The sequence below is a fragment of the Eptesicus fuscus genome, chromosome 15 (assembly GCF_027574615.1).
Source record: "Eptesicus fuscus isolate TK198812 chromosome 15, DD_ASM_mEF_20220401, whole genome shotgun sequence".
Taxonomy (NCBI): domain Eukaryota; kingdom Metazoa; phylum Chordata; class Mammalia; order Chiroptera; family Vespertilionidae; genus Eptesicus; species Eptesicus fuscus.
The window spans coordinates 27,692,200-27,718,619 of record NC_072487.1 but is presented as its reverse complement, the minus strand read 5'-3'; the positions used below and the strand labels follow the sequence as shown (position 1 = coordinate 27,718,619).

General features: G+C 37.3%; 1 protein-coding gene across 1 annotated transcript in view; it reads right to left on the bottom strand.

Annotated features, from left to right (window-relative positions):
• PTPRD (protein tyrosine phosphatase receptor type D) overlaps positions 1-26,420 on the bottom strand; it is a 335,371-nt gene that overhangs the window by 189,363 nt on the left and 119,588 nt on the right. Inside the window, exons 5-8 of the mRNA XM_054727642.1 lie at positions 16,916-17,104; positions 13,152-13,262; positions 9,484-9,753; positions 6,193-6,774 (exon numbers count right to left, since the gene is read on the bottom strand). Of these exons, the coding sequence (XP_054583617.1) occupies positions 6,193-6,774; positions 9,484-9,753; positions 13,152-13,262; positions 16,916-17,104 (1,152 nt within the window). The remainder of the gene's footprint in view (positions 1-6,192; positions 6,775-9,483; positions 9,754-13,151; positions 13,263-16,915; positions 17,105-26,420) is intronic.

Genomic DNA, 26,420 nt, shown 5'->3' with positions numbered 1-26,420 from the left:
GTAGCATTTACCTCACCAATTACCTGAACATGGGAAAATCAATCTGAAGTTCAGAGTAACTCATGAGCAAATAAAAAGAATCCATCCAGAAACTTACATGCAATTATTCCATATTAAAAAGGGAAAAGTGTTAATATTGGCCATAAATTAAATTTATAATTTAGATGTAAAAAGAGGAAATGAAAGTAGAAATACAAATTTTTCTTTAAAATTATATGTAAGAAATCCTTATGTTCTGTAAAGTGGTATCAATGTTATATTCTTCTTGATTTACTTAATGTCCAAAAGGAAATACGAATGTGAGCTATCAATTACCTAAAATAAGATTATAATCCTATTGATAAATGTAAAGTATTTGAGCAGTAGTACTATTATACTCTATATAAATATGTAAAGGCAACTCAAAGACAGAGAATGTAAATAAATAAGAAAAAAAATCTACATGTCATCTGAAATGCTGATAATGTTAGAAGAGATCAATATTTGAGCAAAATGCAGGGCATATACCTAAGGAGAAAAGGATTATCATATGTGAAATGGTTAAACAACCATTTCATCTAGCCATTTATAAATATGAAATATTACTAAAGAGACTAGAAAGCCCAAGATTGCTAAAATATCTAGTACTTTAATAAGGTACATATTTCCAAATGTGTGTACCTAACATATTGATAAATGATTTAAAACAGCAACAACAATGAAAGCAAGTCAGACTTATAGTGGTAGTAAAACAAAATTCAAAACAAGGAGTCTGATTCGTAAGTGCCACAAATATGTTACTGACAAAATAAGCACTTAATACACAAGCACCTGCACAAATCTTACTCTCAATTGTCATTAAATATCAATAAGAAAAAGTTAAGTTTTATTACAGTTGTATTTACATCCAGAGCTCCTTAACGCATTGTTTAAACTATTTAGAGAAAGCATTTAAATTGGGCTCATAATTTTGGCTATTGGAAGTCAGTATTTTTTTGGTTTGCTGACATAGACGGCCTGTTGACTTATACTAATTTTTCAAAGTTCTGGGAAGCTAAAGGTCAATGTCTCTAAATGCCATATTTTTAAAAAATATATATTTTATTGATTCTTTATAGAGAGGAAGAGAGTGACAGAGAATCAGAAACATCGATGCGACAAAACATCCATCAGTTGCCTCCTGCACACCTCCTACTGGGGTTGTGCCCGCAACTAAGGTACATGCCCTTGACTGGAATCGAACCTGGGACCCCTCAGTCCGTAGGCCGACGCTCTATCCATTGAGCCAAACCAGCCAGGGCTTTAAATGCCATATTTTTATATTATGACAATTTTACAATGCCCAGAATTTGTAGTAGAATTACCTTCTTAAAAATGTTTAAAATTGATAATACTCATTAGTAATTAGTTAGTAAATGTATATGATTATCTTCCTTCCAAAGACCTATATTATTAAGATACACATTTATAAATCAGTAGACTTTCCCCAAAATCTATTAAGTGTATAGAAGAATTAGAAGCCAGATATGTTCTCTAAAGCAAGTTCAGAAAAAATAATTTAACAGATCTAGAATGCCTCCAATTAGCATGAACATTAAACAACATTTATTTCAGTGCATTCGATTTAATATGTAATTTATTATATTACTTTTTTAAAATATGGAATTCTGTTTTTATATTTTATTGATTTTTTACAGAGAGGAAGAGAGAGGGATAGAGAGTTAGAAACATCGATGAGAGAGAAACATCGATTAGCTGCCTCCTGCACACCCCCCACTGGGGATGTGCCCGCAACCAAGGTACATGCCCTTGACCGGAATCGAATCCGGGACCCTTGAGTCCGCAGGCCGACGCTCTATCCACTGAGCCAAACCGGTTTCGGCTATTATATTACTTTATCAGAGTTTTATTTGCAGTTTTATAAAAGGTGTAGTTACCCTCTGATTTAATTATGACTATCTATAAAATAAAACTATATCAGAAGTAGACATCCTTCCCAAACGTGTTATCTAATAGTGGAGATCTTTTTCTAGAACAAAATAAATACTTCCTTTGTAAATGGCCATTTTCAAGGTGAACTAGTTGAAAATGACTACAATGTGCTCTGGCTGGTTTGGCTCAGTGGATAGAGCATCAGCCTGCAGACCAAAGGGTAACAGGCTCGATTTCTGATAAGGGCACATACCTGTGTTGCAGGCTTAATCCCCAGTGAGGGGTCTGCAGGGGGCAACCAATCAGTGATTCTCTCTCATCACTGATGTTTCTATCTCTCTCTCCCTTCCCCTTCTTCTCTGGAATAAATTAAAAATGTATTTTTAAAAATAAAATAAAATGACTAGAATGCCAGACATTAAAGGTATGGAAAATTTAGAACATTAACTCATATGTCATGAAAATAATTATTTTAACCAAAATCTTTTCACATTTAAAACCATTTAAAGATTACTGAATATTTTCAACTATACTATTTGTAATTAAGAGGAAATATTGACTATAAAATAGATCATTTTGTTTTTCTATATTATCAGAACTATACTAAGTTTTATATTTATATCAATCCTCTATTTATATTAATATGGATGACAGTAAACTTAAATAAGAACAAAAGTGATCATTTCCCTCTTAAACTCACTTTGTTACTAAATACTGTTTCTCAAGAATCTGATTTTAAACAAAAATAGAAATAGTAGTGTCAGGGAATTAAAGATACCAAAATGAAATGAATACATTTCAGATACAGAACACATAACAATTTATATCTGTGAATATGAAATTAAAATACCTTTGAGAAACTCATGCATATTGTCAATCAGTAAATTTTCACAGAAAGATAAAATGGCAGTGAAAATAATCATGTTTTTAATTTTATATAACCTCCTTAAAATACCTCATAATGGTTTATGTTTTTGCCTAACAATGATCCTAAGAATTAGCTAGTCAGCAACAAGAAAAAGGAGTAGCTCAGCATTCATTATATCAGGGTCTAACATCATTGTATTTGGCAGTTATCCACTAACATCAAATGGCCTTTGTTAATTAAGCCTAGAGAACAGATAAAATTCTTGTGCTATTTTGGAAGGTTTTCTTAGCCTATTGATCGTGTCAGACACAAGTCATTATGTCATTATATATCTTCTCAATCAATGGGTATTAAAAGTACAACTATTATGAAAGGTTCTTGGAAATATCTTAATGTATAAAATGTCTAAAAGAGATTGGGAACAACCATTCTAATACATTTGTGATTCACTCAGCTAGATTTTTCTAAGTTCAGAGTCTCTGGATCACATTAATGCAACTGGCCCTGTCATAATACTGCCTTCGCTGAGTGATGATGTATGTTACATTATGTCTGCTGGTAATACAGAAAATTTAAAAAAGGATCTATTTAAACATCAGTTCTATATCTTTCAATAAACGGTGACAAAAGGCATTATTGCCTGTTATCCGGTGCTCGGAATATAAGCATTCCCCTGACTCCCAAGGATTCTTCTGTTTTGTCTGAATTTATTTCCAGAAACTATTCGGTTTCTTAGATAGCTAAACCCTCCTGCCATGAGAAAAGAAAGTTACAAGATATTATAGGTTTCTATGTTTAAATCTGTGATTAGAAAAGTTTAGAAAACAATTAGTGATCGAGTATAATAATCTTCTATAAAAAAGGTATTCCTTCTACTTTCAGATAAATTTATTTTTTTCACATCTATATGGCTTAACACACTTTTGTACTGGGATAATCTAATAGCCACCTCATGTATTGCAGGAGTAAATTATACATAATCCTTAAATAAAGATATGAGTAAATGACACACTGCATTTCCTGCTGCAATTCATTTATTGAGCTCCTTGTGGACAAAAAAACTTAAGAGGCACTAAAACTATTACATTAGCAAATTATTAATTGAACAGATAATGGTGCTTAGAAGTGTCTACAGTGCCCCAATTAAAATTCTGCTTAGCCATTTACTAACCTTATGACCCAATGCAAGTTACTGAATCGTTTTATCTTCTTTGATCCCAAATTTACTATTGGCAAGTGGGATAATTCCACATTTGCCTAATTGTGTAGTAAGAAGTAATACATGCAAAGTTCATAGCAGAGTGTCTAGTATATTTTAGCTGTTATAATGATTGTGATGATAATTATATATTACTTATTAAGTTAAAAATGTTTCTGTCCATTGTCTAATCTACAGCTCTGTTACGGGTTTAAATGTGTCCCACAAAAATTCACCTTGGATTCCTAAACCCCAGAACCTCAGAATGTTACTTTATTTGGAAACAGGGTTGTGGTAGAGTTAGTTAGTTATAGTCAAGTTTGATCATAATCCATTATGACTGGTATCCTCATAAAGAGGGAAAATCTGGATACAAGACACATGCACATAGAAAGAATGACATGTGACAATGAAGGCATAGATCAGGATGATGCTTCTACAGGCCAAGGAATGGCCAAGATTGCCAGCAAACCACCAAAAGCGGGGAAAAGTGCTGGAACCTCACTCCTAGCTCTCAGAGGGAGCCAGTTCTGCTGACACCTTGATGTTGGACTTTTAGCCACTAGAACTGAGAGGCACTAACTTCCTGTTGTTTAAGCCACCAGCATGTGGGATTTTGTTACAGCAGCCCAAGAAAATGGATAAAATCCCCAATCTCTATAAGGTGATTATTACTTTAGAGGAGAAAACTAAGGTTCAGAGAGATTAAGTAACTCATCCAAGGTCACAGAACTAAAAATCATAGACTGAGATTCAAACCCTGATTATGTCACTACAAAACCAGGGATTTTTAAAATAAAAGCTGAAAAATCAGAAAGACTAAAAGTGGATTATAGAGATATATTCTTCTCATATACTTATATCTTTTAATGGTCAAGGAGCTGCTAAACAGTATAATAGTTTAATTAAAATTATCTTGTTACAGTTGACCTCTTTCAGTCAAGAAAAAGAATAAGATTCATAGATTTCTTCATTTTCCAATGAGAAACATTATGAAAAATTAAAATGTCTGAAAAAATCTATATATTTTTCTGCATAATATAGCAAATAGATACAGAAGAACTGCCAAGGCCAAGTAGGAAAAAAACATAGATGGTTTTTAGTGTGATTGTGGTAAAGACATTCAAATAGTTATCTTCCATAACATTCGATAAAATAATAAAAATCCATGAACAAGCCAGAAAGAACCAAATGATGATATGAAAATACAAAAAAGCCTGGTAGGCAGTGAATGTGTTCTGAGATTTATAGTAGCCAGGACAAATGATAAATATAGCAGTCATGTGATTCACAAAACCCACAACATGAAAACAAGTCCGTGATCAAACAGGTTTATCGAGTTCTAATACCTGAGAAAATTCAGTAATTCATTCCCAAATTACCAATAAGTTACATACCTCTAGATCATAGATACTAACTGCAATAATATTGGTCTTACATAGATTATCAGAACAAACCAGTGGGATGCTGCCCAAACACTCCTTTGTTAATGCACGTTTTAGAGGGAGGAGTCAGGGTGAAAAGGAGTCAAATGAATAGCTATCAGATGTCCAAGAATAAACTTTAGAAGACAGCTGCTATGTTATTTTCCCAACCCAAGTCAAAACTGATCACTTCAAGTCAAAGACCAGAGAGTTTGAGATCCTCTTATGAAAATAAAACTATGGCAGGGCCAACCTTTTTCCTCATAAAAACAGTTTGGCATCTGCTGTAATGCCCAGTACAATGGATGAAGCAGGCCCTAAAGTTTGATCTTAGATCTAGGTAACTCCCTTCCTTCACCCCTGAGGCCACGCAAAGAAAAATCCATCAGGAGAATATTTATTGTTAAGCAAGTAGCTCCTGGTAAATTTAAGCCATTTAAATATCCAACCCCACCCCCCCCCCCCACCTCCCGACAAATGGTTTTACTTTTAACTTTATACTGAGCCATCCAATCTTTCAAAAATTAAATAATTTTTGAGACTATTTTCTCAGATGATAAAAAAAAAATTGTTCGTTTCTTTTCAAAATGCTGCATGGAGGACACAATCATCCATTTCATGCAGAAAAGGTCTCCAAGTTATTTGGTTACAAATTAAAAGCACAGGGTGCCATATGCATCCTGCTACAGTCTCAAAAAACGAACATTTATACTATCTTTCTTGTTTGTGCCCTTCCCACCTGTTCCATCAACTCCCCCTCCTGCCCCGCTCCCCTTCCAGATGAGACGTACCTCCTGTCTGAGTGATGACTTGTATGTCACTTGAAAGAGGACCATCTCCAATTGAGGTAAAAGCCAGGACTTTGACAGAGTAGGTTTTCTGGGGCACTAAGTTGCCAATAGTAGTGATCTGGCTGTCAGCTACGTTGTGCTTCATCCAGTTGTTGACGTGCTGAGCGGGATCCATGGTGTAATACACTCTGTACCCTTGGATCTGGCCGTTGGGCTCCTCGGGCTCCTTCCACTGGACCAGAATGGTGGTGGAGCTCAGCATCCGCGCTTGCACGTCCCGCGGGGCGCTGGATGGCGCTTGCTCCGAGGTCTGCGTGAGCACGGGCTCGCTGGGAGGCCCCCGCCCAATGTTATTGACAGCAACAACCCTGAATTCATAATCCGAGTAGGGGCTGAGTCCGGCGACACTGTAGCGTGTGGTCGCCACTCCATCAATTTCTTTGTAAGGTTCCTCGGAATTTTTAGGTTTATGCTGGATGATGTAGTAAGAGACAGGCTCGGGGTTCCCGGAGTCCCACGTCAGGGTGATGCTTGTGGCTGTGCTCTCCGTCACTACAGGGGTTCCTGGAGGTTTGGGTAAGGCTTGGGGGGAGGAAAAAACTGACAGTCACTACCCATCATCTCTACGATGTTATACGAATCCAAAAAATTTACCATTGAAACGACAGGATTGTGTATCTACTAAGGATTTAATTAGATGAAATTACAGCAAAGAATAGTGTTTGAAATGGTCAGGAAAGAACAGTAAGGCATGCATAGACAGCAAATCCCATTGTACTAGGAGGGCATTAATAGTGTTGTATTTGGGGGCTTGTATCCACTTATTAGCTATGTGATCCTGAATGTGTTGCTTAACCTCTCTCTGCTTTAGTTTTCTCATGTGAAAAATGAGAAAATTTGTATTATTGGAATTGTACACTTGGGTAACTCTATTTCATGGGCTTGCTCTGATGATTAATGAGCTAATCCAGTGATGCTCTGAGCACATATCTGGCACCCTCAAAAAAACATTATTTGCGATTATTACTATTATTATAAGCTTGGCCAATTAGCCTGTTGCTTTACAATATAAATGATATAGCTAAGCTAAATAGCAATGCATCTTGAAAATAATATATTAAATATAATCTGAAATATACTGAGATGGTATTAAATTGCTATGGAAGAATAATGTCCATATTATTTTCCAGTTGTAATGCATAGGTAACATCACTATAATTTTCTCATAAATAACCTAACCAAGATATTAAAGTTAGAAAGAATAGTAATTTTGAATTAATTTCAAATTCATGTTTTCACTTAATATTCAAAAATGCTGAAAAACTAAATTAAAGCATATTCACAAATCACTTTTTAAAGTATTACTGTAGAAAAGGTGAAGGAATTAAGCAAAAAGTAAAAGAAAAACTCCTAGACAGAGAATAGTATGGTGACAGAGAGGAGGGAAAGGAGGGTGGAGGGGGGTAAGAGAGGGTGACAGAGGGATAAATGGTGATGGAAGGAGACATGACTTGAGGTGAGAACACAATACAATATACAGATGATAAATTATAGAATTGTACACATGAAGCCTACACATCTTATTAACCAGTGTAACTCCAATAAATTGAATAAAGTATTGTAATAGCATGCATTCTATATTAAACCATCAATAACACCTGATATTATAGCTACATACTAATATTTTCAATTAAACCTCTCTTTTAGAGATGCATCTCTTTTTCCTTTTAGCTGAAGAACACAACTCAAAATGCTACTACTTAAGAATACAAACCATCGACGTTGGTGACCTCATACTTAAGTGTCTTACCCTGGATAATGATTCTCAAAGATAGAGTTATTAGGGGTAAGACACCACAGACTTTTGGAGAAAGCTCAGAAGGTAACACTCATGTAAATCAGCCCGTCAGTACCCCTTTTTCCTTGTCGACATAAAGGCAAAAAGTACAGTACTCCCTTGAATGACAGCTTTTCAAGAGTAGCAAACTACTCTTAGGCAATATATTTCCTAAGACATATCCTACCAAATAATAGACAAATATGCAAATTGACCGTACCTTCACTATGCCCATGATCGGCCAGGAGGGGTGGGGGGCGGGACTCGGGGTGGCCGGGGTGGCTGATTGGGCTGGCGGCGCGAGCTCAGCATCTGCGCCATGTGAGGCGGAGGCTTCTGAAAGGCCTGGTGCACCAGTGGACAGGCACCCAGCTCCCCCGCGATCAAAAGCGAAAGCGTGGGAGCTGGGTGCCTGTCCACTCAGGCACCAGGCCTTTCAGAAGCCTTCTCCATGCTGGAGGCTTCTGAAAGGCATGGTGCACCAGCGGACGGGCACCCAGCTCCCCTATGATCAAAAGCGAAAGCATGTAGGGGACACCCTACACGTGCATGATTTAATCATGCACTGGGCCTCTAGTATTTCCTATAAATATATGTGCTTGGTTGGAGATATGGTACCGACTATAACACTCATTTTGCATTTCTTCAGATCAAACTTCCTAGAAAGAGAAGATAATTTGTGTTCATTTTGCTCCAGATATTTGCAGAAACCTCAATTCTCCCTCAGTCTGACCCATTTTGCAAATGTGTTCTAGAAGTCTATAATCATTGGGAAAAAAACAATACCCTCAACACAGTCACTTTTTTATTTCTTTGATTAAAAAATATCTGAGGAATATAGTACTTTGGTTATATTTAGTTCACTTATTTCAAGGAAAGAATATTTCCTGAGCACTTTATCAATACAAGGTGAACTCTAACACTGAAAGAGAATATAAATCCACTTGCATTTTGGTTTTTAATGGTAGGGCCCATTAAAATTTTTTTTTCCCATTAAAATTTTTAAAGCATCTATATTTAACATGTTCACTGTAACTCTTTTTTTCTTCTCTGTCTTCAGGGTTTTTGACATGTATTAAAAGTTGTCTGGATTTTTCTGTCATGTGATTCTTCTCACAGTTCTAGATTAATATGAAACTTACATGCTTCAGTCCTTCCATAATAGTTGATCATGTCTAGCATTCCTCATTCTGCCTGGCTAGTTCCTAGGCCCAGCCTGTTGTTAAATATTTTGATGATTACTGCTTCTTAGAATGCCAGTACTTTTTAAGAGAGAAACTGCCTACATAGATATGTGTATCTTATGTGATGCCATAGATAGAATCATACTATGACATCTAAAACACTGAACAATGAATTGGTTCATTTTAGAACTCTAATGGCAGACTTTACAGAGGCGTTAGGCGGCTGACTGGATGTAGCCAGACCCCCAAAGCATGCATCGCTGAGCATACCTTTGACAGTGATCTGTGCTATTGCTTCAATGACACCCAGTGTTGACATCGCCACACACGTGTAATTTGCTGACTGTCTGACATCATTCAATTCTAGGACATTTCTTCCTATTGGCATGTCATCTTCCGGTGTCAGGTCTTCTGCCCCCAACATCCACTTCACATAAGGCATTGGTGACCCCACGGCCACACAGGTGATGTTAACACTGCCACCTGGCATGATTTCATGATTAGTGGGTGGGATAGAGAATCTTGGTGGGACACGACGAACTGGAACAAAACACAAGGGGAGATGATAAACTACACAAGGCGAGAAAAAAAAATGGCTTCTTAAACACACGACATGCACTGTACAGACACACTTAAACAACTGGAATGTACTGTGGGTCGTCCAAAAACAAAACAAAGGAAAACAGACCATACAAGTATGGTATGTGTAAACACACAAAGAACTTACTTAGTTCAGTCATTGATATCTTAAACACATTCATACACATGTTGACTCAGACCTACAAGGGCCCCACAAAGAGACTCTCTACAAACTAACGATAGACAAACATCATGCACAAGACAAACACAACAACATATACATGCGTGCACATCACAGTGATTCTCTGCGTGCATGTATATGCGAAAGCGGGGGCTGGAAGGTCACCAGCAGGTGTAAGTTGGGTATCAAACCAACTTCCGTGCTGTGTGCTTCCAGTTGCTGTGAGTGCACACGTGGGACCCCGCTGTCCCACGCCAGCCCTGGAGAGCATCCTCCAGAGTGCCGTGAAAGGACAACGTATTCGCTTTCAGACTCAGAGGAGACGCGGCCTCAAGACCTCACGCTAACACTGGAACACACAGAGATACACAGACATATCGATTTACAGTCACAGAGAAGAAACATAGCCAACGCCAGTGAAGATACCAAACTGGGTCATCATGCAAGGCATGCACACATGACCTCTCCAGGCCCGTGCTCAGGACAAGGGGACATGTCTGGAATCCAAGACCACAATGACAGCAGGGGAAATAACAGGGTGATAGAGCTAAACACAAAGGGAGGACATCAAGTACAGTGACTGAGACAGGGACGTAGGGGATGACAGGGTTGTAAGTAGGAAGATATTAGATTAAGCTGGGTTGTCAAAGGTAAGGATTGCAAATTTAGAAAGGGAGCCGGGTGTTTCACATTTAGGATTCCATTCAGTTCATAGCTAAGGTAAGACACATAGAGGATGACAACAAAATGTAGCGAGAGGCTTTTTACGACGACATTCAAATTGAGAGACACGGCATCTAAAACGTACAGCGGGACGTGACATTAAGAGAAAAGGTCATATTGTAACACCACGACACAGTGAAAATTACCAAGCAATTACAGTTCAGTGTTCCTGCTTCAGATAATCTGCATATTTATGTGCCAAGTTTAAGTACATGATACAGGGACAGGGTAAGAGACACGGGTTTCACCTTGGGCCTTTCTTGGCAAAACCTTACACCAGGAGTAGTTTAGATCAAGAGGAAATCATTAGGAGCATAGCTTAAATTCGGGTAAGAAAGTGATTTTTTTTTTTAAATCCTAAGTCAGTTAATAAACAAACAATCTCATAACCCCAGGAAGACAGTGAGTCCGTAATTCTGTCTGTCAACTTTTTGGCTGCACTTCAGGTTGAGATAAACCTCCACGGATTGGAGAGGGCTCGCTGCGATGGCCTCAGGAGTGACTGACAGGCAGAGGAGAAGGAGAGAGAGAGCTAGGCATGCCTCCTGCAGCCAGTTCACAGGTTACACAGAGCAAGCAGGAGCCAGTGGAGACTCGGAGGTGTCAGAGGACATATCAAGAGAAATGCAGGAGAGTTTAGTCTTCATGCTTGGGATTAGGGGAGCAACTCCAAAGAGTCATTCTGTGGGCAGCAGGCACCCTTGTAAGACAGAAATTAAAGGTGGGGGCGGGGGGTGGTGGGAGGAGTGGAACAGGAAGGAAAGCAGGAACACTGACCAAGTTCACTGGACCCGGGGGAGTTAAGTGGCACCAGTTACCATGCACCCAGGTACATTCTCTCCCGCCATGCACCACAGTTAGGTCCCACCGGCGAGCACCGGAAGCCATAGCCAGGGCATTCTCTGCTGAAACATACCATTAAACCCAAGGAAGACCACAATGCAGCTACTACATTCATTTCATTTGTATTCTTTGTTATTGGTTTAATGAATAGTTTTGTAAGGTGGGTAAAAAGTAAAAAACACACCCACCTTCTCGCAGCTCTGAGGGATGTAGGGGGTTTGATGCAGAACACAATGAAATGAGGAAAGGAGAAAAACAAGGGAAATACAGAGAGAGTAAAAAGGCCATATCAAGGCTTTCAACTGCTATGTGAACATTTTTATTTGCTCTAGGCAATCCTTCCTGCCTCAGCTGACAATGTTAGCAATGCCTCACAGACTAACACAGCATTGGGAACGAGAGCTAGCGTGATTTTGAAATTTTTCCGTTGAAGAAGGTACGCATGCCTCATGCAGCCAAGGAGGTCGCCACGGTGAGGAAAAGGACCCAGGGGCTTTCAAAGAACTTGGGGAAGAAATGGTTTTCTTCATCTTCTCCCGCCCCAGACTCCAGAGAAACATGGGAGAGAAAAACACCCCCAGGGAAACGAAATTACCTCAGACAAAAATTTCAAAATCAAGCTAGACATTTTCCTAAGGGAACCCACCCTGCTGTAACTTAAAGCCCTCTCAGCCTCCTACCTCCTTCCTCCCCCACCCACGCCTTTTGTGGTTATTCATAGACATGGAGACCTGGAATCAGAGCATTTCTGCTGGACAAAAAAAAACTACATGAATCGGCTTTGAAAACTCCAGGGAAGAAGAAATAATTCTTTCTAGTTGAAATGAAAAGCATGGCCATTCATAAGCTCAAAATTTAATCATTTCTATTATAAGAACATATGAAAGTATCCTCATTTAAAAAATATAATCACTGTTCCATGCCAATCAAAAAATCAAACTTTAGAGAAAATCAGTAATTTAAAAAATATGTGTCTGGATATATATATATATATATATATACACACACACACATATATATACATATATATGCATAGACATATGCACGTACATAATGACATGTTTATAAATAAGAAAGCATAAGAGAAGGGAGAAAATACAATGTGCTGTATGCATGTAGCATTTTATTTTTTAAGTTAGAAGCTTTATTCTTACAGCTCCAAGCAGAGGTCCTGAAGACATAAATACCTTTATGCTTGGAGTTGCACAGAGAATTGATTAGTAGCACACCAAGCAATTATTTCAGGGTTTTAAAAGGAAACAAGGGAAACAGCAACAGAAGAGAGAAAAAAAAAGGAAAAGAAGAAAACCTCAAATAAATGCAAAGCACAGTTCACACAATGCGGGGAAAAAAACAGAAATCAAGATGTAAAAATGCAAAGATACTTACAAACTCCAAGCCTCGGGATAGATTTTTATTCAAAAGTGGTTAATTTTTTTTTTTAAACAACATATTTAAACTTCGTAATTCTCTAGTCACTAAAAAGGCTTCGGCTACTATAACTATTGGCAAATCGGCTTGCTGAATGCCGACAGCACCCCCCATGGTGTGGGTGTCCCCGCTGCCCCTGAGCCTGAAGGAAGACACGATGCCCGGGGGACGTCTTTCCTACCTCTGACATATAAATTGGCAGGGGCAGAGTAGCGAGTGCCCGCGCTGTTGGTGGCAACACACTCATATTTCCCTTGGTCAGATTCTTCACTCTGCTCGATCTGAAGGGCGCCTGTGAGGATATAAAATATATTGCCAAAGGCATGGTCAGAGGAGGCTTTCTCAGCCCAGAACACTAAACCTCTTAACAATATGCAAAGCCCTGCAAAGCGAAGGTCCGCTCAACGTCGATTCAATCTCTCGCTAAGGTGCACAGACAGAAAATGATGCGATGAGAAAAACATAGAGAGATTATTTTTTTTTTTAACATCATCAATGCTAGCATAAGAAAACAATTATCTCTTTTCCCAAGCAAGAACTCTAGTCATAATTAACACTCTTATCTCCTAGACTAATAAAATGAAGATGGGTGAGACTGCTTCAAGGAAGTATGGCTTTTAAATCAAACAAAAGATTAATTTTTTTTGTTTTTTTTTTGGTTTTGTTTTGTTTCATTTTGGTATCAAAAGTGGCGCAAAAGATCGGTACGCTCAAAAAAAACCAGGCCGGGTTTTCAAGAAAGTCTTCCGCTGAAGAAAGCCAAAAATACGCAGCGAGCACAAAAAGGCTGCACAAAGCAAAAAAAAACAAAATTAGTCATTATATATCAGGAAAATATCACTTAAAGAAACAAGACTCCCTTAAGACATGCAGACTTTTAAGAAAAGAAAGACAGTTTGCCACGACTTACAATCATAGATTACATTTGCTGAAAAACAAAGAGTAGTTGAATTAGAAGGTTTTTTTAAAAAAAGTTCAAGAGCACGGCCTATGCCAGCAAGGAAGAGCCAGCGAACCACTCACTGCTCGAGGACCTCGGGACGGATCCCCTAAGACACCCATCAAAATCCGCCAGTGGGATTAGCAGTGTGGTGTCTCAAAACCCCAAGAAAAACACAAAACAAGAATTAGAAAAGAAATGCACACTGAGTCAAAGTAGGAAAAACCAGCAATACAACATACCACCAAGAATACTGAGCACCTTTGGTTTCCATAGCCTGAAGGACAGAAGATCCAAAAATCCAGAGGCGAGTAATCCAAGAAAAAAAGAAGTGGGGGGGAAAAAAGCATCGCTGTCAGGTTGTATAGGCGAGTGGGATCGGGCGGAAAGGGGAGTCATTCTTTGACTTTTAAGACAGTAAGAGAAAAAAGAACCGAAGAACAAAAGCAAAAACCTTTTGAAAGATAAAGGCAAAAAGCAGACGTTCCGGGCTGTCTTCTGCATGTCTGCCACTGTTCTCCAGACCACCTCGGCTTTGGTCCAGAACAAGAACAGCTAAGGAAGAAAAAAATGATCTTTTTTTTTTTTTCTCCGGTTGGACAAAAAAAAAAAAAAAAAAAAAAAGGAAAAAGAAGAAAAAGAAGAACAAAAAAGGAAAAAGGAAGAAGAAAAGGAAAAAAAGAGGGACAGATGGTACGCTGTGACTGGTCTGTGGTCTAAAGACCTGGATATGCTTTCTTTGAAGCATATCACAACTGAAATCATTATTTTCATAAAGAAAGAAATGAACAAAACAAAGAGAAAAAGAAAAAGGAAAGGAAAATTCACAATATGAGAGTCACCGATCATAACCAAACAGTACAAAGGAAAAAAAATAATAATAATAAAGTTGATGGACATTATTGGAATGATTCTGAAAACAGGACAAAGATGACAGTGATGAGAGGACAGGAAGAATGAGTAAGATCATTCTGTGAACGTTAGTTCAGCACTCTTACCTCTTATTGGTGTACCACCTGGGTGGATAATATGAATGCAAATAAGATTAGAAAGAAGAAGCATTAGTACGAGAAGGAGGAGGCTAGGGCTGGGGAGAAGAATTAAATTAGATTTACAGAATTATATAAGGTCTTAAAAGAAACTTGAATTACTATACTGGCAAAACAGGAATATATGAGATAGTATTATTATTAGATCATAAAAGCAAGTTGCATTATACCACAGAGGGCCAAGACCACAATAGGCAGCATTGCCTTTCTCAGAGAAGCAACTGAGTACTTAGGTCTGGGGTCATATAGGGTTAGAATTGATCTTATATGCCTCATATTCTTAGCAAAATAAATAAATAAATAAATAAACGGACTCAATAATATTTTTTAAAGACAATTTAGAAAATACTGGCTAATCTATTTAAGTATATATATAGATATACATATATATATACTGTCATAGGAAATACTACAGACTAACTAGAAACAAACACTTGATTGGGTATCTTACTCTACTTACTATGCTACATTTGTGTGATATGATAACTTGTGTACTATTTTATTTTTCTATAGTACATAGTGTTCTTACGAAAACAGTGCTGTGGATGTGTGTGTGTGTGTGCGCACGCCACTAGGGAGATCTGGTGTCTACACTGACAGTTAGTAAAATGCATGCCATGCATTTTATTAATAATAATAATAATAATCATAGTCTGAATATGGAAATTAGTGGGGGTGAAGTGTGCTTCAGAACTAAGCACTTACCAATAGATTCTGGAGATTTAAATACGGAGAGAAGAAAGACAGCATAAAAATATTATTATATTCCTTATAATTTGGTACAAATTTTTCAGAGTTAAAGCTTTATACACTAAATCATCTATGTTACATGTGAATAATTAATTCTTTATTTACAATAACAGAATGCTAATCTACACAATTCTGCTGACAACAAGCAAAAAGAGGCAGTTAACAAGACGCTTTAACATCACAGGACAGGTCAAAAGCTGAGAATTCTGGGAAGACAGGCAGTCAAACAACTTAGTTTTCTATACCAATATTACTACCAATGTCAAAGTAAACAGCTTATTAGTAAATGTCCCTATGAAATTACCTAGGGACAGGCTCTACATTTTAAGAAGTTTAGAATTATCTCTATTTTCAATCTAAAGAGAACAAAGGAATAAACTTGAGATGGGGTGGGAGAAAAGGGCAATGGGGAGAAAGAGAGAGAGAAAGCAGCGAAAGCTGGAGTCTACACCCAAAGCAGACTTCTGTAGATCCAGTCACTGGAGGGCTCAAAAATGTTCAGTGTGGGCGCACACTACTGTGGCTAAGGTGTACATATGCTTACTCATGAGAATATAATAATGATAACAATAAAAAAAATCCCCTTTTCGTTGGCACTTTGTTAAAACGTTTAAAAAACAATGCATCTGGTTACTCATGATATAACATTTCTGTGTTTTATGTATTAGTGAAAAGAAAGATGTGACCAAACTTACTAAACTTTGGTATTCTGATGAGTTCAAATGTAGGAACGACAGAGAAAACACACTTTAATAAAATTGAATCATTTTAGTGTTTCATATGAACATTTTGGTTTTTAATGGATATAACCATTGGAACTCCTTGCAAGTTCTGAATGAAGTCCAATGTTGAAATAAATTTGTTTCAAAAGAAAACAGAGAAAGAAGAAAGAAAGAGAAAATGGATCCATCAAATACTGCTAAATAGCAGTAAATTAAAAAAAATTATCAAAAATACAGTCACAGCAGTGAGCAATGTGGATTAAACAGAAGCTGCAAAACACACAGAGAGAAGGAGAAAGACTCTGAAACGGGCTATGACATCACAAACATGGACAACACATTAAATAACAGAGAAAGAGAAGAGGGAGAAAAATCAATACCTAAAAAGTAAAAATAAATAGAATTAAATTAAAAATAAAGAGAGAGAAAGCTAAAAGAAAAAAAAATCTTTAGGAGTTAGTGGAAACAGTTAACAAGACCCTACCTGATCGTAACTGCTTAATACGGCCGTTGTTGTTGCTTGTGTCCACAGGTAGGAAATCTTTAAACCAAGTGATTTCTGGGTCCGGAGTCCCACTGGCTGCACAAAGCATGGTGGCAGTGCGTGTACGCTCCACCACCTTCAATTGTGGGCCCATGTCAATGGTAGGAAAGCCCCTAGGAATTTGATCCTCTGCAAAACAAAAGGTGATACTTCATTAGGTTAATGAGTCAGATGCCCAAGATTAAAGAGATGTTGCCCGTTAATCTCCCCCCTTACCACATTCAGCATTTGTTGAGAAGCTAACACACACCAGGCGACATGGCATTAGGAGATTAGGAAACAGTCACAATGTTGATCCTGGCCAGAAGAGGACACAGTCTAAGTTGAGAGGCAGCCGCCTAGCAGAGAGCTCAGACACATTTGATAAAGACCCTGTAAAATGATGCATCTAAGCTTCTAGGAGCACAGAGGGAGAAGTAATTGCAGAATGGCTGCCTGAGGAGGTCATTGAGCACCAAGAGGACGCTCTGAAATGGGCCTTTAGGGATGAGTTGAATTGGCCAGAAAGATGGGATCATTATAAACATAGGCGTTAAGATAGGACACTTCTGAGGGAAACCCAGCAGGGCCAGATTAGCAGGTACCTGAAAAGCAAGCAGATTATCTAGGCTAAACTATCTATATTCAAATCTGATGAATGTTTTTGTAACTTTTAAGTAAAACTATGTATGTTTTTTGCAAGCATGGTGTTCAACTTAAATGAATTCCTTTGTAGGGAGCTTAAATTCATCAGAAAAAAAAATTGAGAGTTTCCATTTCCAAAGAAGAAAAGAACAAAAGCAACACCTTAGTGTAAGAAAATGTTTTGTTTTTTTTTCCCCATTCGAAAGGTCTGAACCATTTTTGGTCATTAAAAAGTTGAAGTTTCTAAATTTTGAATCTTCAACTCATCCAAAGTTCACTTATCCATATCCCACATCAAAATTGTCCCAGATCTTAGACCTGGAGAAAATGAAATCCTCTGAAATCCACAAGCATGACCCACATCCATAACCTACATTAGAAAGGTAAGGAATATTCTACTCAAACACTGGAAGGGAGCTTAGCTAGATGGGTGATAATTATCTAAATTACAACTCGGCTGTTTGTTTAAAGACCATTTTGAAACATTTTGACTTCCGACTGAGCCTGGTGTTAATTTAATCAACACTCCTTCATGACTTCTGATGAATTTTCATGAGCCACCAATTCCAAAATGACTCAAAAGCACTAACACCAGTGAGCAGAACATTAGAAATTATCAGATATGGCTTCTCCTTGGATGCCTTCTACAATTTCTGGTATGATCCTGTGGTCTTGCTGAAGTCTAAGTGAGGTACAACTTCTAGGGAAAAGGCTTCATTTTGAGGCTCACACCAAGTTCAGTCAAATCTGTGTGTTCTCCACCATCACCCCACCATACCTTTGGGATAATAAATTCAATCTCCTAAATGTGACTAGCAAAGTTCTTTTAAATTGGGCCCCATTTTTCCCAGCCTCTCATGGATGATCTCCTACATAGGAAATGATTTTATGCCTACACTGAAGTCTTCACCATTTTCCAGACAAATGCTGTCTGTTGAAGGCCACACAGACAAAATCGCTTTTGCATATCCTTTTGAAACTCTCCCAGATGTATTTAATCTTTTCTGCCTCAGAGCTTCCATAGAAGTCAGTACCTACATTTGTCTTGTACTTTTTATTTAGCATCCGTTTACCCCTCCATACAATGAGTTATTCTAGGTCTCCTTTGTATTGATCAAGTTTGTCTGGCTTGCCAGATTTTAGGAGAAGTTCCAGTATTTTCAAGTCCATGTATGGATACATTACAACAATTAAAAGAGGATATTTTCCCGTACATAATAGGAAAGTACTTCTGGTAGAGAGCTGGTCAGAGAAATAGTTAAGGAGTAGAGAGATTTTTGAATGTGAATAGTGAAAGAATGTCAAAACACTACCAAAGAATAACGCTCCCAAGAAAGAGAAGATGCCCTGAACTCCCAGTCGAGGTTATTGTAGGAGAAAACTGAGGGTCTAATAGGAAACCGTATAGACTCTGGCTCTGGCAAATCGAGATCTACCATAGACCAACAGAAGTAGCTGAGGAAACAGAGTTGACCTATGAATTCCCTGGAGAATAATTTACTATCTCATCAGCTAGTTAGGGCTGGAGACTTTAAAAATATATAAAATTAGTTAACTTCAAAGAGCTACATTTTACTTAAGCTGAAAGACAGGGCTCTTTTAAGAAACAGTAATGTATTCTGTTTATCTGAATGCTTACACATTGTCAATCAAGCAGAGGTCTACAGTAAACAAGTTTCAGCAACAGTGGTTAGAAACGGAATTTTGAGATCATTTTTCAGGGCTCCAAGGGAATGTTAAAACTCACATATCGCATAAACAGCATTTTGCAAATTAGGCTATGCTAATTTTAATAACCTATTCCACTTATTTCATCAAGCTATTCTTCATGGCTATAAAGGTTTTGTCAATGTATTTACATCTATAGCATTGTTCTTTTGTTACTTGAAGAAAAAAGAAAGGAGAAAAAGATCAATAGCTGTTGTGCCACATTCATTATACTATTAAGCATCTCACTCGGCAGTTATTGACACAAAATGATTCAAAGGATAAAAATAATTTACTTCAAGTGTTCCAAAGTCAACTCCACTCCCTTAGTCACGTACAAGTGAGTTTCTAAGGAAAGCTCTGAAATGTTGTTATTTTCCATATTTAAAACAATCAACTTAGGTTAATAAGAAATCGGGTTGGGATTCCTGAGCCCCATCTCCCAGGGTCTCTTACCTCCCCTTGGCGGTTAACTAGCAGTTCCACCAACATGCATTTACATGGCTCTCCTAGTCCTTCCTTCTCTACCAGTTCATCTCTCTAAAGAACCAAGCCAATATTCCATGCCCATCAGTGGCAAGTGTCAAAGACTTAAGTAAGTTGAGCCACTTACTAAAGACTCTTAAAAAAAATCTAGAATTAATAACCATTGATAAGAAATGAAGTCCTCACCATGGGAAGAGCTGACAAAATTGACTTTTGTCCTATGGAAAGCAGGCTAATGCAATTGCATGCCCTTCCTTTCCCTTCTCGGCACATAAAGAAGACTCCAGAGCCCCTTTTCATATACACAAGTGCACAACAAAGATAATCTTCCTTGCATACTAATCAGACAGAGAATGTAAAGAGGGCTGCTTTCTTATTTTTAATAAGGGTAATTAAATTCTATCCACCCCCTTTTGCACAGAACCTCTTTGAATGCACTTTCTTCATTAAATTTTCATGAGAAACATCACACTTGTAACAGATTCAAATAGCCAGAGCAGTTACATGTTGGCAGTTGTGGCTTGTTTCCAATTTGACTGTCAGGTATTTGGCAATAAAACTCAGTATTCCACATAAAATAAACTGTGGAAATAATGAAATTTCTAATTGGAATGCTTATCTCAGTGGGTGTAGTTTAGATGTTAATTGTTTTTATTTTCATCCTCTATATTTATTAGTGATTTATATAAAACTGCCTAGGCCGTTGGATAACATCAATTTTGACAGCTTATCAAATGTTTGGTACCAGGAACTTGGGGTGGAAAAATCAATACCCTTTATTTATACCTTAACCCTATGAACTTTTACAGGAAAAAAGCAGCTATCAAAAATTAACACATTGTCAATATGGTAGTAGCTTTAAACTTGTACATGAGGTGAGTAGAAAAACATTTTGTCCTATTCATTAATGTGCTCATTAAGCTTTAAAGTGCCTTACTTATCACTGTTCCATATTAATATTCAATCATGCAGAATTAGCTATTAATTCATCAACAATTTAAATCAGACTTGACCTTCACAAAGCCATTTGGTCTGTCATTTTGAGAGGCCATTAAAGGGCATATTACTACATACTTGTGCTTAGTGAATCGTAGAAGTCATACATATTTTGTTTGGAATGGCAGCTATAATAGGCCTGGAAATATAGCTCATTCTTTGAATCTTGTTTGGTGTCTTAATGAAATATGCTGGTATGAAACTTACAATTCCATTAAGGAGAGAGAAAAATGAATGTCAGCGGTTTCCAGAGTTAACATCCCATTGCTGCAGAACTTCTGTTAATAACCCATGATCTACCAAGGGCTTGAAAGGGAAGTATGGGGACATAGTCTAATATTGTTTTACAGGGAGTCATGCTTTAGCTATTTGAATGATCAAATAATAGCTTTTGCATAATTTTCTCAGTAAACTAATTTCATTATTCATCCATAAACAATTTTAATGATGCCTTTACTTTCGCTCCAGTTCTGCAAACACTGAACCTCTCTTATTTGATAAGAAACCACAACTAAACTGCCAGCTAAGGCTGCAGCCTCCTTCCAAGGTGGCCCCAAGCAGTTCTTCTGGCCTATTCTTGCTGGGACTCCAAGTGAATGCAACCAGACTGGTCCCAAATGGTTTAAAGGCATTTTCGTGCCACATTCCCAGTTTTTCAGATTTACAACAAATATTGTTATGAAGAAAAATCGTTTCAATTACACCAACAGCATGCTTTCACAAAAGCAACATTGAGAGATTTGGCAAGTAGACCTGATCATTTAGATATTATTGACACTACAGAGAACTACATTCTGACCAAATTTATAATAAAGCAAAATTAGAATCTGGAGGAAGAATACACGTCTTATTGGTTCCCCCCTTCCTTGGGAAACTCATTTCCTTGAATAAAATTTTTGAGTACTGAATAGATCACAGTGGCTCCTAAAAGTTCTCAACAAACCCCAATTACAGTCAGCAGGTAAGCTTGAACTCACACACTCATGGAAGACTCATGTTATTTTCTTTTTTATCATCAGAATGTTCAATAAACACTTGCAATATGTGTAGGGAATCATGGCAAACATTTCAGTGCCAGCTCATGTGGCATCTTTCAAAGCCTACTGAGTTTATTACCTGCCCTTCATTTGAATAGTTATTCACCCTTTGTTTTGTGGCTATACATTCGGCCTCTCCAACAACTTGATATAACTATCTGGTAACCTCTTTCTAGTAGTAATAGACTTAAACACTTACAAAAATAGTGGTTAATGACAGTTTTTATGTTTATAGTCCTGCATTTTAATTTAATTAATTTAGCCAACAATTTTCATCGATTGAGCTATGTCATTTGGGGCAGTTGCTGCACTAGAGACACACAATTCAGCTCCTGCCCTCCTAATTTTACAGGAAGGCTTCCCTTACATGGTGGTTGTAAGTTCCCAAGTCAAAACTGTAACCACCTCACAAACACCTTACAAGAAAGCACAATGAAATTCCAAAGAACACAGTAGAATGTGGATCTATACTCTGCTATCTCATCTTTTGAAGACTGTAATGGAAGTCTTGATGTTCAAACTAATAATAAAACCCAAGTGAATGACACAGTCATATATTGAGGCAAATACTCTGGGTCTTCTTTCACTGACAGGAGCAAAGATTTCTTAGTGGCTGAATATCTTACAGCTTTTAGGTATTCACTATATAATCTTACAGAAGCACCAATGTTTTTTTCTTCTTATTATTTTTTTAAGGATGAAGGGACTAAGGGAACTTCTCATTAACATAAAAAATTCAAAATATTAGGTGAATAATATGAAGAATATTTTCTTAAATAAAAGTGATGGACCCTTTAAATATATTGAAAGGCATGAATTCTTACCTGTTAGAGAAATGGTAGTAATCTACACAACAAGTATTCAGTGTGTTTTTATACCTAATAAAAAAGTAAAAATTATCCTGGAAAATTTAAATATGTAGGTCTAAAAGTGGTCAAACAATAAAATATATTTATGTTTATGAAAGTTGCATTATATTTTAAAAAGAGCCTTTAAACTATTAGTTCTAAAAATCTACTGGATAGTCAATACATGTGGTCATTCATTCTATAGATATTTATTAAAGCCCTCCTTTGTGCCAGGACTGGGTTCAGCACTGGATAATGGAGGATCTTTATATTGTGATTAACTGTATCTGAAGGATAATTAGATTCTTTGTGAATAAGAATAGCACCCAGTTCACACACAGGAGGAGTGACTGAGACAATGAATTAAGTGTGCCCTAGCACTGCCTGACATCTAGTAAAATACCATCTTACTCTAACCCAAGCTCCCACAATAGACTTAAATAGAATGGAGGCATATGACTCTAAGGCTCGGTATGACAAAGCTGTAACAATAAACTGTAAATGGAAAATATTCTATGCATGTAATAAAAAAAAATTATCTAAACATGCAAGTGAATTGAGAGGGCAATATCTTGTCAAGTAACCTCTTCAGAGCTCACAAAAGCCCTCATTTCTCTCTCTGAACAAGATTTCAGGCTTTGTGATTAATCTACAGCATAAATAGTACACATCTATATTGTCATGTGACATGTTCTCAAAAGTGAACTTTAAAAATATCTCTAAGTTTGGGGGATAGAAAAGCTTTGCTGTGAATGACTGAAAACACTGGGCCACTTGAGCCTGCTGAGGGCTCCCTGAGGCAGGCCAGGGTAGCCTTCTTTTCTGTAGGAATCATGGCTTTCCGTAGACACAAGACAGCGACACGGCAAAATTAAGTTACTTGTCCCAGGTCATACATATAGCAAAAATGTAAGTAAATCTTTAACTCTAGATTAGTTGTGTTTTTACTTCATCATGTTTCCTCTAGTCCAGTAGCTCTTTAAGTAAATAAAACTCGTAATTGGAGTCAACGCATAAAGAAAGGGCACAACAAAAATAATTTGGATATTTAATATTTTTTTAATATATTTTAAGTTGGAAGAACTAGAGACTCAGGCTCCATGGATATAATAATCATTTTGAAACAGATGTAAAAAGTCCACCATTTGGTACATATCAATTGGCCTTTCATTTGCTTAGGGTTGGTTCCAGGTAGAGACAAAACTCTGCCAGGTATGCTAGCCGATCAAATGTGGATGAGAAATGTATGAAAACGATGCTAAGTATCAAATAATTTCCCTAGGAAACTCAAATTCAGCACTGTGGTTATATTTTTAACTTTCTGTAATTTCTATGAAGGGCTAAAAATGGCAGTGCTTTTTTGAGCAGACACTAAAATACAGTACACAGACCAGAGAACTAGACATCAGTACACTAAGTATATTAACTCTGTGACCTTAAGCCCCACAGGGGTAGGACCTGTAATGACTACCCCAAATAGCTTGTCTAAGAGATGGGACAGATCAGCATTTCAGAGGCTGGTTGGAGTATTTGCTACTTTGTTGAAGAGCAAATGAGTTTTTAAGCTAACTATCTTTCAGAATAAACCACACTATCAGGCTACAAACAAGAACCGTTTCTTCCCAGAGTCCAGGTCCTGAAGGGAGAGGGGTGAGGGCGAAGGACGTATGTGTCATTCTTTTCTTAAAGAACATAAAGCTTTTATTTTCACCATTCCAGATGGCGGCACGGCAAGATTGGTGCTGTTTTGACATCATGACCATATTATTCAAAATCAATGTTCCTTCAAGTGAATTGAATAAGTGACTGAAAACAGAAAACTAAAAGGAAATAAAAGCCAAGATTTCCTGGCAAAGTTGGGCTCCAGGCCATTATCAAAATGATATTCATATGAGTAAAATTGGAAAAAAATTATATAAATAAAGTGGTTTCTAATTATGAATCAAAGGCTACTCAAAGTCAGAAAGAAATTATCCAAAGCAGGAGAAAAGTGGCAGTTAATAAATGCTATTTCAAATGGAATATTTAATAAATATAAGATCTGGCCCCCCAAAAAGTAATTATGAACACGATGCAGTGCCTTTTTAAGGCCTGGATCCTCTTTGCAAGTTATTAGGTACAGATGGTATGCTTGTCTTAATATGGCTATAAATCAATCAGAGGAGCTTTTATCTCAGAATGGAATTAGGCATCTCTTAAGGGCAGTTACTGGGTTCAGGAGGCTCCAAAGACTTCTCCTAGAATTATGCCATGCCAGAATGGAAAACGGGATGTTGATAAGCTGATAGAAGCCTCATTAGCAGCTACTACACATTCAGCACACTAACCAGATACCCACAGCGCATTCCAGAGCAAAGTGCCGTTTTCTGAAACATTCTTCACATGCTGAGGAGGCACTCTTGGCACAGAGTGAAGCACACTTGTTTAGAAGCTATGTATGCAATTACACTACAAATCATGAAGTCATGTCTACAGAGCAGGACACAGATCCAGTTAGATTTCATTACCATTTGCATGGATGTGGCGGCCGCAATTTCACATGGCATTAACTCAGTTAAGCCTCTTGGTTAATAGTGTTTTACCTTGGCAAATGATCACACTCTTTGTGATCTTCAGTCAGATAAATTCCCAGGGGGGTGGGAAATCTCCTCCCCTGTCTAGAAATACTGTTAATACTAGAATATTTAAGTAAATATTTAGGACCCAGGTTTATGCTTTTTTCCCCTTCTCAGAAACACAAATCTCATTCAGATAATAAAATCCAATAAGCATCCACTTCCGCAAAACTAATTTCTTTCCATTAATTTTTTTTATAAAGGATCACGAGTCATGATACTTTGTGCATCATCCAACTTTTCGCCTTATTTTGAAGATTAAGATAATTAATCACTTTACGTTTATATTGAACTCTCACAATGTGAATTTTTTAAGAAAAAAATCGAAGCAAAAACATAGAATGAAGCTGAAGTTCAAAAATTGAATTCCTGTGTTTTCAGAAAGAGAGACATAAAGTCAGAAATAGTAAACACAGAAAGAGAATTGGGTTTGGCTCCTGCCTCCATTATTTTTGGCTTTGTAAAAGTTGGGAATTCTAATGAGCTCAAATCAAAGAAGGCCAAGAAAAACATTCATCCTGGCTGCCTCACTGCGTTGTGTTGAATATAAATAAAAATAAAAAATTTAAGCCATCAAATGTTATATAAAACAGAAAACTGGAATGGACTGTATGGTGAGTTGGAATCGGAGGTACTGGCATGAACTCCTGGTTTTAAAAATATACACATTGATATAGAAATGAATATAATTGTAAATGAGTGTGCACACACCCAGACATCCCCTCTTTATATAAACTTACCTAAGTATCTCCCCCTGCTCTGTGATTCAAGAGTGGCACTATAGGATAGCAATGACCACATCTAACATCCAGATCTGTTTTCTAAATATGATTCTCTAGTAAAAAGAAATAGAGCTCCTTGGAGAAATGCCTGATTCCATACAGCATGGGACAAGGAAAGGGCCCGGGTTCGATTCCAGTCAAGGGCACATGCCTGGGTTGCAGGTTCAATCCCCAGTAGGGGGCGTGCAGGAGGCAGCTGTTCAATGATTCTCATCATTGATGTTTCTATCTTTCTCCCCTCTCCATTCCTCTCTGGAATCAATAAAATATATATTAAAAAAAAAAGACTGAGAAAATACCCCAGATGGAAAATGCCAAGTGAAAACACCAAATATTATATAAATCGTTTC